Source organism: Stegodyphus dumicola, chromosome X1, assembly GCF_044657685.1.
Source record: "Stegodyphus dumicola isolate Sdum_Otavi_A_Nest chromosome X1, ASM4465768v1".
NCBI classification, from domain to species: Eukaryota; Metazoa; Arthropoda; class Arachnida; order Araneae; family Eresidae; genus Stegodyphus; species Stegodyphus dumicola.
In genome coordinates, this window is record NC_140780.1 from 233,294,206 (window position 1) to 233,308,010 (window position 13,805).

General features: G+C 31.7%; 1 protein-coding gene across 4 annotated transcripts in view; it reads left to right on the top strand.

Moving 5' to 3' along the window:
* The first annotated feature begins 1,887 nt into the window (after window positions 1-1,887).
* LOC118194932 (methionine adenosyltransferase 2 subunit beta-like) overlaps window positions 1,888-13,805 on the top strand; it is a 54,463-nt gene continuing 42,545 nt past the window's right edge. Inside the window, exons 1-3 of one of the 4 annotated variants that reach the window (XM_085807114.1) lie at window positions 1,888-2,032; window positions 3,867-4,053; window positions 7,728-7,842. In XM_085807114.1, coding sequence (XP_085663240.1) covers window positions 3,877-4,053; window positions 7,728-7,842 — 292 coding nt within the window. In that variant the 5' untranslated portion in view covers window positions 1,888-2,032; window positions 3,867-3,876. Of the gene's footprint in view, window positions 2,085-2,272; window positions 2,338-2,569; window positions 3,080-3,866; window positions 4,054-7,727; window positions 7,843-13,805 lie in introns of those variants that run through there. The other 3 variants (XM_085807112.1, XM_085807115.1, XM_085807113.1) reach the window with 3 other exon arrangements.

Consider the following 13,805-nt stretch of genomic DNA (forward strand, 5'->3'; position numbering starts at 1 on the left):
TAAAGACATAATAAAAATTAACAATTTTTTTTTTACAACTTAGCCAGCCAGAATTTTTTTCTGAGCTCTGAAAATATTTTCCTAGCCGATCCGATTTCGATTTTTCACTTTCACTTTCACTTCCTCACTTATCTATAAAAATATTCCACGTTTCTGTTCAGAACAGTGCTGGTTCTTGAAGATGCAGCATGCTTTCTCTCTCTACCTCTACCTCATCTGGACACAGGATATGCTTTCTCAAGAAAAAGAATTCTTTGGGAATGTTTTGCCGTTTCTGAACTTTACACGAACTGGATATTTTCTTTTTTCATATTTCGAAGCCATTTGTCAAAGAAGTGTAAGATGTCAGGAACAGGACATGTTGACGAATAAGCTAAACTATTTTTCTAGTCTCACTTAAACCTCGATAGATAGAGAACCACCCTTTTATTTTTTTTTCATCTCAAACCCTGATGGTGGGAGCAGCTATTTCGTTTCCCCATCCAATGAAGACTTTCTGAGGAGACTGTTGTGTTCTTTCTCTCTACGCGAGCCAAGATTTGACGCAGCGACCGTTTGATCAGTCATTTTGTTTCCCATCTCACCTAGATAAGTCATGTTGTATTTTGTTTTCCTACACCTAGACAAATTTGACGTGAGCCACCCTTTTATTTTCTCCATCGAACTAAGAGGGATGAATGAGACCATTGTGCTCTTTCTCTCTTCGCGAACCGAGACGGGGGGCATAGCGACCGTTTGTGTGTTTTTATTTTTCCTCTGAGCGCAAACCTCGATCACTTGAGCAACTATTTTGTTTTCCAGCTCACTCAGATAGGTCGTATTGTATTTTTTTCCCCCTATACCTAGCCGAATTTGACATGAGTTATCCTTTTGTTCTTTTCTCATCCAACTAAGATGGATGAGGGAGACGATAACTGAGACGGGACTTAGCGACCGTTTGCGTTTTTTCTCTGAACGCAAACCTGGATCGTTTGATCAGTCATTTTGTTTCCGAGCTCACTTAGATAGGTCGTTTTGTATTTTTTCCTACACCTAGCCGAATTTGAGAGTAACCATCCTTTTGTTTTTTCTCATCCAACTAAGATGGATGAGGGAGACTATTGTGTTCTTTCTGTCTTCGCGAGCCAAGACGGGGCGTAGCGACCGTTTGTTTTTTTCCTCTGCTCTTGAACCTTGATCACTTGAGCAGTCATTTGTTTCTCAGCTCACTCAGATAGGTCATGTTGTATTTTTTCCTACACCTAATCAAATTTGACATGAGCCATCCTTTTGTTTTTCCCCATCCAACTAAGGTGGATGAGTGAGACGATTCTGTTCTTTTTCTCTCTGCGCGAACCAAGACGGGGGCGTAGCGACCGGTTGTGGGTTTTATTTTTTTTTTCCTCTGCTCGCAAAGGTTGATCCCTTGAGCAGCCATTTTGTTTCCCAGCTCACTCAGATAGGTCGTATTGTATTTTTCCAACACCTAGCCGAATTTGACATGAACCATCCTTTTGTTTTTCCCATCCAACTGAGATAGACACTTGAGACCCTTTTGCTTTTTCGCTTTTCGCCAACCAAGTCGGGCCGCAGCGACCGTTTGCGTTTTTTTATTTCTCTGCTCACCCAGATAGCTCGTGGTTTTTTTCTCTCGACATCTAGCCAGGATGGACGTCAGCCATCCTTTGGTGTTCTGATCGAACCAAGATTGACACGAGCCACCAGTTTGTTTCTCAACGGAAAAGTAAATTTTTTGAATGGGTACCGGTGTTCAAATTCTTTTGTGACCGACTGTACGAAGAGAGATCACAAGTCAAAATACCGGTTTTTACCTCCTTGGTTTTTATCCGCCACGCTAATGTGTGAAAGCGCCACCTATAGGTGAACTAAATCACGGATACTCAAGTTTTCACCCTTCGGGTAGAAAGAGGTCGTTAGATGCAAAATATGATGTCTACTACGATAATATAATACATATATATACGATAAACATGTAGTGAAATCGCAGGGTTTTAAAGAAAATTTGCTCATCTGTTAGATCATTTGTTGCAAGGTGTATTTACATTTTAACCTTTTCATCTGTGATTTGCTGATCACTTAAAAGAGTAAATCCACTTTCTGATGACCTCGATTTAGAAAATTAATTAATGCAATTTTTTTTTTTTTTTTTTTTTAAATTATAAAATAAGCTTTTGTAGAAAGTAGATGTTGGTAGGTATAATCAGATAACATACGCTGATAAAATTTGTCACATGGTCTTCTGATTGTGCTCTATTCTTCCTGTATCTAATTTATATTGTATATATAGTTAGCATTGTTTTGCTAGTTTTTGAACTGTTCATTTTTCGATAATTTTCTGTAATATTGCTATAATTTTTATTTGAAATTTTTTCATCTCAATTTATATGTTTTTACAGTACTATTAGCTAGTGCTTCCAAGGCAATTTTTTCCATCTGTCACCTTTTTTCTTTTACAATATTTCAAATTATTTTTAAAATAATGTCCTTTTGATTTTTTTTTTTAAATCTTTGGTTTTAATTTTTCTTCCCTTTCCCATTACGACTTTATAGATTGGAATTTATGTAGTCTTCAAATTGTAATTCTTAGTTTTCTTTATTGGCATTCTTAATTTTTATTTTTTTGGAATTTTTCGGGTTTGCATATTTTCCTTTTATTTATTTAATTATATGGTTATATGTATATATTTCTGTTAACTGCGGGATATGAGGTAAATATTTACGCTCCTGCCTTTTAAATAAATCATGCGATGTATTAATACATATTCATTTAATTTCGTAGAGTAATTCAGATTCTGAGTAACACACTGGCTGACCCATTCTTGGTTTTTATTATTTCGTTTTTATGAAAAACAAGCAAGAATGTTGTGTAGGAAGACAAGCTGTTTTGGTACATGAATGTATTTTCAATGATGATATTTAGTTTTTCCTGACTTAGAAAGTTATTATATATGTTAATTTCCATTTTTAATGTGTGATGTACTCACCAAGTTATTATTTAAAAAGTATCGCATACTAATAAAGTAATTTCACCTGTACAAAATGAGAGAGTAGAAGTCAGTTCAATCAAGGAATTATTTGTGTAGGTGTGAGATAAACTGTCCATTCTGCTGATTGCCTGTGTATATATGTATTCTGTTGATTCACTTTCTGTCTATTGAATAGATATAAATTTTGCTATTTGACTCTCTCTGTATTGAATAAATATGCATATATATTCTGCTAATTGACTCTGTCTATATATAACATATAAATATAACTATTCATTTATTTTCAGATTCAGTCCATATTTTAATTCAAATCCACAAAACAAGAACAAATTTTCAGATTTATGGAAGATATTCTGTACATTTGAAGCTTTGTTTAAAAATAAAAACTAATCTGCTTAAAGGTTTGAATTGTAATCTTTACCTCATTAAATTAGAATTGTGGAAGACAGGATCTTGCAAGATATATGTCTCAAAACTGAAATTCTGTCAGATTATAATATGAATTTTTTGGTAAACATTATTAATATAACAGCACTTTATTTTGGAATCTGTTTTGTAAATTATCTTACGAGTAAAAATTATACAAAAAAAAAGAAAAAAATAAGAATATAAATGTTTTTATTTCCAAATCATGCGATTCATTTAAAAAAAAAAAAAAAAAAACATATTATATCCCCCAGATTAGTTAAGAATTGTATTTATTTTGAAATTCATGAAATGGGATTTGAAAAAATATTTGATAAGAAGTATGCTGTTAAGTACTTTGTATGTTTATTTTGATAAAATAGAGATTCTGGTTGATTTTAAATGCTGCTGATTGTTAAGATTGTCTGAATTTAAATAGCAGTTTTTAAGTTAATCTGTTTTATTTTCTTCTAGTTTTGTCATAATGAGCAAAGTCCTTATTACTGGAGCTTCTGGTCTACTTGGAAGAGCAATAGTAAATGAGTTTTTGAATAATTCGTGGGAAGTACTTGGTTTAGCATTTTCTAGAGCTAGAGATAAACTGATTAAAGTTGATTTAAATAATTTGGATGAAGTAAAGGAAATTATTCAAAAGTTTAAGGTAAAAGCATTTTTGAAATGTACTTATAAATTTAGCACCAATTCTGATTTTGTGAAGAAATATTTCTTTAAGATGAGATATTGAAATTAAGGTACAACTCTGATATATGCCCTAATTTCACCAAATGTGGCGATATGTGTTCTGAGCTGGTTTTTGGCGCGATTGCGTGTTGTATGGCAACCCTGTTGACGTTGAAAAATCTTTCGCTGGAGCTCGTTGGTTCGCGAAGATAGGGGGAAAAGATAAAATGGTGGAAGTTGTTGAATTGAAGTTCGGCAAAGGAAAATATCATCGTGGCCATCCTGTTGAGGGGCAGTGGATATTTGAAGGTGTGGAAAGAGGGTCTGGGAGATTATTTTTAGTGGCTGTGCATGATAGAAGTAGGAATTTATGATTTTATTTATTTGTGAATCATAGTATGAATTTTCTGAATAGTGTGCCTGGCTGTCATATAAATACGATAGTGATTACGTGGCGGCATGTTAAAGGCGGTATGAAGTTGGTATTTCGGCTGATCTTTAGAATATGGTAACTGGTAGTTTGGCGACATTTTGGAGGCGATAAAGGTTACTACCTAGGACTTTCGTAATAATGTGAGAAGCACGCAGTTCCGATTACGCATTATTTTGTGTGAGGGAAATGAGAGATCATGAGATATGTCATGTGACATTAATGGATGAATTGCAGTTGTTTAATCGGAAAAGGGGGGAAATCTGGAAATTTCGTATTTAGCTATATTCTATGTTGTGTGAAACATGACATTAATCGGAAAAAGGGGTTAATTTGGAAAAGCTTCATTGTGTTTTGTGTGAAATAGTGTTGATTAATTTTCGGATTGCATGGCGCTTTGTAAAGTGAATTCTAAATTTTTAATGCGTTTATCTGATAAAAATTAAGTTGAGATTGTGTGAAAGGAAGGATATTACAAGTTTAAATGGCGGTGCAAGAAATATGGTAAAAATGGACATTTTGTGAAAAGGAGTGTAAGGAAGGGTACTTAGTTTGCTGAAAGTAGTTTGAGTATAGGTGAAATTTTATTAATTTCTTATTACTTGGTGAATAGACTTCTAGTTGGCTACTGGATTTAGGATTTAGAAAATAGCAGTAGTACTGCAGCGACGTAATGAAGATTCTGAAGAAGATTAGGTAAGTTAGTATTTTTAATCAGTTGAGGATATTATTTTTATGCATTGTTCTAAATGTAAGGAGTAAATAAATTAAAATGGTATTATTTGAAAATTGTTATTAGCAATGATTTAGTTTAAAGTAATTAGGATTGTAATCTAATTTTTATTAATTTAATGTATGTGCTTATTTATATTTTAAGTAGTGTTTTTTAATTTAATTATATTTTAATTTAATGATCGTGATTTTGTGAGTTATATGTTTGTAGTATTTTGGAATATATTTGAGTAGTATACGTTGAGTATTTTCATGCATTTTCGTGAAATTTTTCTAATTTATGAGAAAAAAGCAGTGTACATGGATATAGTGAAGAGTGTGCGCAATGCCATTTTTGTGCAATTCTGGGATGTTTTTTTAAGTAAAAATAAGTCGACGTGTACATGGTTTAGTGATATTTTAATTAAATGATAGTTATTTTGTGAATTTTATGTTTGTAGGAATTTGGTATACGTTTTAGCTGAAGTAAACGTGCATGGAAATAATTTAAATATTTGACACTAAGTATTTGTAATGTTTGCGGTATGAATTCGTTGGTGACGTTTAAAATATAATAGATAATTTAGAGGTAAAAGTTTTTAGATATTTTATTTATTTTATATGTGGAAATGTTTATATTTGGAAAGGGTATATACTTTTTCGCGATAAGGTAATTTCATATATGTTCTTTTTACCGGGTTTAAAGATTCAGAAAATTGTTACGCATTTTCGTGAAATTTTTCTAATTTATGAGAAAAAAGCAGTGTACATGGATATAGTGAAGAGTGTGCGCAATGCCATTTTTGTGTAGTTCTGGGATGTTTTTTTAAGTAAAAATAAGTCGACGTGTGCATGATTTATGTGTATGTGTTATTTTGAAAAACGCGTAAGGAGTATGGTATTGTGCACTTTTTCCCAATTTTGCAGTGAATATTTGTCATGATTAAGCAGTTTTGTTAGATAAAATTTCTAGCATAAGTGTAATTCGGCTAGTAGATTGTTGGAAGAAGTGTTCAGTAGATAAAAAGAAAAGAAACATGTCTTTACTTCGTGAAGACAAAATGGCGGCGGGAAAAAAAAAAAAAATAGAGGGTTGCTGTAGGAGAGTTGGTCGCCAAATTTTCACCAAAAGATCGCCAAGTTACCATAATGTAAAGATAACCGATTCTTCTGCTGTTCGAAAAAGCATTAATTCATGGTAAGTGCATTTTATTTTATTCTTGTCCTTATTTTGTAGAATGTTATGGTCATTGTTTTTTTAGTATGAATTTCTGTTGTTATTGTTGTTTTTTTGAATTGTTTGAAATTTATTTTAGTTATATTAGTTTATTTTATTGATTAGTGCGTAGCGTCTAGACTGTGCAATTCGTAAATGTTTTTTAAAGTTGAAATAGAACGCTGCGTACATGGTATTCTTTGAAATATATTGTTGTTATGTGGATTTATTAAAGCGAAGTGTGCGTAGTTCGTAGATTCGTTTGTTACCTAGATTGTGCAATTCAAAGATGTTTTTGTAAGTTTAAACAGGATACTGTACATGGTATTCTTTGAAATTTACTGTTGTTATGTTAATTTATTAAAGCGAGGTGTGAGTAGTTCATAGATTCGTTCGTTGCCTAGATTGTGCCATTCGTAGATTTTTTTTTTTTTTTGTTAAAACATATCGCTGTGTACATGGATTCTTGTCAAATATTTTTGGTTAGAAACTTTACGTTTTTGTTTTCTAAATTTTTTTTTTTTTTTCAGATTTTTAGCATAAATTGTGTGTTCAAAACGTGGTTTTTGCATGTGGGAAAACCGCGTTTTTGGAGACATTTTAGACTTAAAGTTCGAAATATAGACAAAAATTTAGAAAGTAATATGGCAGCGTGGAGTTTCTTGCAAAAAATGTTTGGCGGCTTGGGGGCGCATATCAGAGTAGTTCCGAAATTAATATAAATATACAGTACAAAGTCCGTAATCCGGACTCGTTGGGACTTCGGCAATTCCGGATGAAGGGTTTTTCCGAATTATACATCATCAATTTAAATCTGGTAAGATGGCATGCAGAAATTATACAATTAAAAATATGAAATCGTAATTTATGAAATAAAGAGAAATTAGGATCTAAAGGGTATCAAAATTTACAAAAGAAAAAAGCTTAATATTTATTTGTTTACTTTATTAAACATTTATTTCAATGTAAGTTGTTTAAGTTGCTTCGTTTTTTGGTGCTAAATGCGCATGCGTTAGCATTAAACGCACATGCGTAAATGCATTACGCGCATGCATAATTAAAAAAAAAGTTTCTGGCTTTGAGGTCTGAATTATAGATCATTCCGGATTACAGACTTTGTACTGTATACTGTATTTTAAAATAGATTTATGTGTATTTCAGCAAAATAGAATGCAGAATAGCAATTAAATGTTATTTGTCAATATGGGACTTGCATATTAATTTGTAAAAGTAATGTATTTCTCATGTTTATTTACTAATCATATATTTTGACTTAATTTATGTTGAATATTTTTAGCCGACTGTAATAATTCATTGTGCTGCTCAGAGATCAGTTGAAAAAGTTGAGAAGGATTATGAGGAAAGCAAAAGATTAAATGTTGCATGTTCAAAAAATCTGGCAGATTTAGCAAGTAATGTATATGTACACATACTTTCTAATACAAGCTGCTTATTAACAAGATGCATTTTTTTATATTTTAAATCATTTACTGATCTTTAATTTATCGAGGGATTTGCTTTTCATGTATACATGGACTGTTCAGTTTAAAAGTGGGCAGCATATTTCAGAGTACATAATTTTCTTTGCTGTGTTTTTCTGGTTCTTATATTGTTCTGTTATGTGTGAAAGATTTATAAATTAGGCTGTTAGGTGGAGGAATAAATTCTTTGAAAGCATGATGGGTTTCATGAATTATCTGCAAATGCTCAGCACCATTTCATTTTGTGTTGCATCTTTAACTGTTGTTTTGGTATTGCAAGTTATATATTTAGTCTCGTGCACAATTTCTAGTAAGTTTGGAATTGAAGCTGTAAAAAATTAGAAATGAGCATCTCTGCTGCCATCCAGAGTACAGAAATAAGGTTAATGACATGCTGAAGTGTATAGACAAATATATTTAACTGAAGGAATACCGTTTCCAACATTATGCTTATTGATACAAGCAAGGTATGGCTGAATATTTTGAACATTTTCCATTTCTATAATGGCTGCACTTTTAAACTGAAAACTTTGTTTGTGTGTATGTATGGCTGTATGTATGAATAGATATATAAACTTAAAGCATCTAAAGTTAATATTAAATTGGAATCAAAGCAAGGCAATTTCTTAACAATATTAATAATTGCAAACATGTATAAAAGGTTTAACACAATATCTAAACCAATCAAAATTAAAATACAAATTCATAGTTGAACAAACTCGAAAAATAAAAATGTGAAAGGGAAATTATACAAAATTAAAAAATATAAAAATTAATCTCCTTTTACTGAAATTCCAATTTAGAACTTGTGAGGGGGAAACTGAATTAAAGCTTCATAAAATTCGATTAATATGTTTCAAAAACGTTTCGATCTCCTAGTTCATTTGAAATCAAAAACCGAAAAAAGGTTCAATTAAATTTTCATTTAAGACAATAAAATTAATACATAACCAATTCTCAAAGGTAACAGAATAAATGAAAAGTCAGTAAAAATATATTTTAGGGTGCCTCTTGGCGAAAATTGGCGATTGGCTAGCAAGGTACAATTTCAAGATGGCCACTGCACAAAACCAAAATGACATGTCAAAGAATTACAAAAACTCAGTGTCAATGTACATATCAACATATTTTCTTTTAAAAAAACATCAGAGAATTGCATAAACTAGGCATTGTGCACTCCCTTGACTTTGTTACACATCAATCTATTTTCACATAAAAGTCAAAGGAGCACCCAATTCTGAATTAGAGCCAAACAAAAAATATATAATCTCAATAAACTGCATTTTAAATTAAACAGTGAAATAACAAAACAAAAAACAAAAAACAAAAAAAAAAAAAAAAAAAAAAAAAAGGAAATACGTCATATTGCATCTACGTACTACACAAAGGAAATATCCACATGCTTTATTTAGGAATTTTTGTCTTCAGTCCGTGGCACACAAAATTCCTTAACAGCATCCAAAAACTTTCTAAAATTATCTGAACTAGAATCTGTATACTGCCGTTGCCTCATAAATTTATAAAAATAAGAGTAAAAAATATCCTCCATAGCACTGGGCTGTCAGTGGCATTTCTTGCATGAACCTTTCTTGCGACAAACCCATTCAAAGCCATCTGAACGATCTTTACGTTCGACCATATACATTTCATTCATACAGACAGAATACTCATAATGACTACTAAGTAAACCTTCATTTACACACCAGTCAATTAGCCATTTTACAATGTAATGCACAAAATAAGCGACATACTTTCTAACTGATATCCAATGCAGAAATAAGCCCTTACAAATATTCTCCCCAGTCAAATTCACCGCAATCACGCAACCAGTCATGTTGTAATAGGGTTTCCATAACATTTAACTACTCAGGTTACCATAAATGAAACAACTTATTTGCGATAATCCAAGGGGTACCCTAAAATATAGGCTAACCGAAAATTCTGGTACATTTGAGATTCAGTTTTTCGGCTTTATATGAATTTTAATGTTTTTAAATGAAAGTTTAATTGAATCTTTTTTTCGGTTTTTGATCTCAAATGAACTAGGAGAACCAACCAAACATGTTTTCGAAACATATTAATCAACTTTTTGAAGCTTTAAATCATTTTCCCCGGGAAAATTCTGGTACATTTGAGATTCAATTTTCTGGTTTTATATGAATTTTAATGTCTTAAATGAAAGTTTAATTGAATCTTTTTTTGGTTTTTGATCTCAAATGAACTAGGAGCTCGAAACATGTTTTCATGAACATATTTTATGATGCTTTAAATCATTTCCCTCTCAAAAGTTCTGAATTGGAGTTTCACTGAAAGAAGATTAATTTTTTTATTTTTTAATTTTGTATATTTTCCCTTTCGCATTTTTATTTTTTGAATTTGTTCTACTATGAATTCTTATTTTAACTATTTTGTTTAGATATTGTGTTAAACCTCTTATACCTGTTTGTTGAGGAATTGCCTTGCTTTGATTCCAATTTAATATTAATTTTAAATGCTTTAAGTTTATGTTACTTCAATCCTGCAGCTATAGTGCAGGACTGGTTTAAGTACTGGACTGGTAATTTTACTCTCTATTGATCATTGTACTGCCCATCCTCAAATGACAGATTTTTTTGCAAAGTATGAAAGTTGTTTTCTACGCAGCAAATTGCACAAGTTTAGAACGGCCTTTAGATATAGGGGTCATTAAGAATTTGAAAATGCACTACTAGCAAATTTTGATTTAAATAGCCCTTCAAAGCATTACTACAGGAAATACACAGAACAGTTTATATATTCTTGAGGCTATGAATATTTAACTTGCCTGGATTAAAGTAAAAACGCAAATAATTAAAAATTGCTTCACTAAAGGGGAATTTCAAACCTAATTTACAAGTGTTGAGGATAAAATGATGATAAAACTATGATTGTGGATGCAGAAGATTGGAAACTACTGAGATTAGCCATTGCAATCAAGGAATACATAAACTGTGATGCCATTGTAATGACATTAAGACATATGCACAGTTGAAGAACTGACTAAAGCATTTGCCAGATGAGCATTTACGTAGCAAGGATGAAGAAATAACCCTACCTTCTTTTCAAAATGCTATCTACTGCACTGTGACTCTCAAATTTCTTTGTGTACAATAATATAACCCTCTGAGCGTTATGACCGGGTTTAGGCGGTCAAGATGGCCTACCTCGAAAGCGTTATGGACACTTCTAGGCGGTCACTGGAAAAGTGTTCGAAAGCGTTACTGACGGTTCTTGGTGGTCAGTGGTAAAGACCTCGAAAGCGTTATGACCGCCTTAAAGCGACCGTGCAGATGTCTCCTGCCCCCCTTATTTCTGGAACCCTGGAGATCTCTAAATGACAGTTCTCAGTAGGAGGCAAAGAGGGTTGCTCTTTTTCATTTTAGACCGCTATGTTTAATCTCTAAGAAAACGCTTGAACATGTAGTGGTTTATAAACAACAAACAAACGTGGACATTCTTCGCGAAATAAATAAGTAGCATGTAAGCATTTTTTTCAATACTCTCTTTAAACAGATAACATTTTCATAAAATATCCTTTAGTTTTTAAATTGAATGTTCAGAAATATGCGAAAAGCTCGTGAATTCAGTTAAAAAATAGCATTAGGAAATATTTAAACAAATTTACTTATGGATATATAGATACATAATTAAAACCGACAAGTTATAAGTTTTAATTATTCGAGTGAAACGAATAGCGCATTTAATTACTGCATTTAATATGAGTTATATATAATTACATGTAAAGAATAACATAATTAAGCAATAATTCAAATGAAAATTAGCCATCAACAGTAATTTATAATAAGCATATTTTGAATGGGTTTATGAAGCATAATCTAATTTGATAGTAAAAATAATAATGGCGAATTATTTATTCATTTTGGAACAATATTCATCGCTTATACTGGTTAGATGAAGTTCTGTTCAAATTCATTTCAAATATTCCAAATCTTTTTATGTACATTGATTTCAATGCGATTTTTATTAGAAAAAAATTCAATGAGTTTGGTTTTCTTACATAATTGTAATTACATTGTTCAACGCAAAATAACTACAAGCAGAAAGGCAAAGGAGTGTTAAAATTTCTGTATTTTGCTATATAAATTATTAAAATAACCAACCTACAGCCTAACAACTGAATGTTCGAAATATAACCTGCAACTTTTCTAAAAGTAACAAATTTCAGTTAAAAAAAACCGCAGTAAATAAATAAAATGAAATACTATTATGAAAAGAAGCACGAACATTTACTTTTTTATGTTTGCTTACTTTATTTTTAGTCCAAAGGGGCAATTTACCCCGAAGGACTTAATTTCGCTTTGGCATTTTTCATTGAAAACTATAAACGCCAAATCACTTTTCAAATTGTTGCCACTAAATATTTTTGTTCTGTATTATACTTAAAAAATTAAATAATGAAGAATCTGCATGAATGTACGTATGTTTCTCACATTGTAATAAAACAACGGTACCTAGAGTTATCAAAATTTAAATAACGTAATCTTCCATACAATATGGGCATGTGGAAGCCCTAATTTGAATTTGAAATTTGTTTTATTATCGATTTCATATTTTATAACACTTCAACGAATTTTTGATTAAAAAACTAAATGATTTCAAAGCGAGTAATGTCAACACCGTACGAAAAAAATCCCATTTTTATCTCCAGCGTGAGAGACTCTTAAGATACGCTCATTTAAAAATAATTTTGAGATATTGCTGTTGAACTGAACTTTATGGTTTGAGTACGTAGAACATGATATTTAATGAGATAACACACAAAACGTTAAAAACGCTCCTTTGGACGTAGTTTAAAATCTGAAACCTTTCATATTTTTATTTATTAGTCCAAAGGGGCTTATTAGTACTTAAAACAATAGTCCTTGAGAGACTATTGTTTTAAATACTAATACTGTTTTCGTTTTTGCGATTTTGCGTTGAATCACTATAAACAGCGAATCACTTTTCAGAATGTTGCCACCAAATGTTAGAGTCCCGCATTGCATTTGAAGTAATTAGATAATGAAAATCTGCATAAATGTGTGTATATTTCTCACATTGTGATAAAAAAAAGGTTTGAAAAAAGGCCATCCAAGTTTGAATGACGTTATCCTCCTACGAATATGGGCATGTGGAAGATCAAATTTGAAATTTGGAATTTGTTTTATTATCTATTTCATATTTTGTGAAACTTTAATGAATTTTTGAATAACAAACTCAACGATTTCAAAGCAAGCAATAGCAACACTCTACGGGGGTGGAAACCTTTTTATCTCCAGCACGCGGAATTGTGTACCGAAAATTCTAAATATATGCTCATTTTAAAATTAATTATCGACATTGCTATTGAACTTAATTTTATGGTGTAAGTGCAAAGAACATGATATTTAATAAATAAAGGTACCACACAAAACGTTAAAGAAATGTCCTTTTGGACGCAATTTAAAATCTGAAACCTGTCAGATTTTTTTAAAAATTTTTTATTGTTTTTTGAATGTATGTTATTGGCGAATGACGCAGTAGTCGTGTATAATTTGAATATATAATAATTATTTGTGCTATTTTTTATTTGAAATGCATAGACTTCTCTAAAATAGTAGCATTCTTAGATTGAATATTGTCTAAGCAGGTGCAATGATATTTTAACTTCATTACTGTGAGAACACAGAATTCTCACAGTGAACACGGTGGCTGTATCGATTCTTAAATTGTTATCGCGCCCTGCCACGTGCATCGCAGTGGATAAAAACTGGAAGGACTGGTTTTGTCTTCCTCTTTCTGCCTGTCGTCGTGTTAACGAGTGTGTGGGCCTTCGGGACACACACACACATGCAGCTCTCGCCATCGTCCACGGTATTCGATCCTTTTTCAAGGAT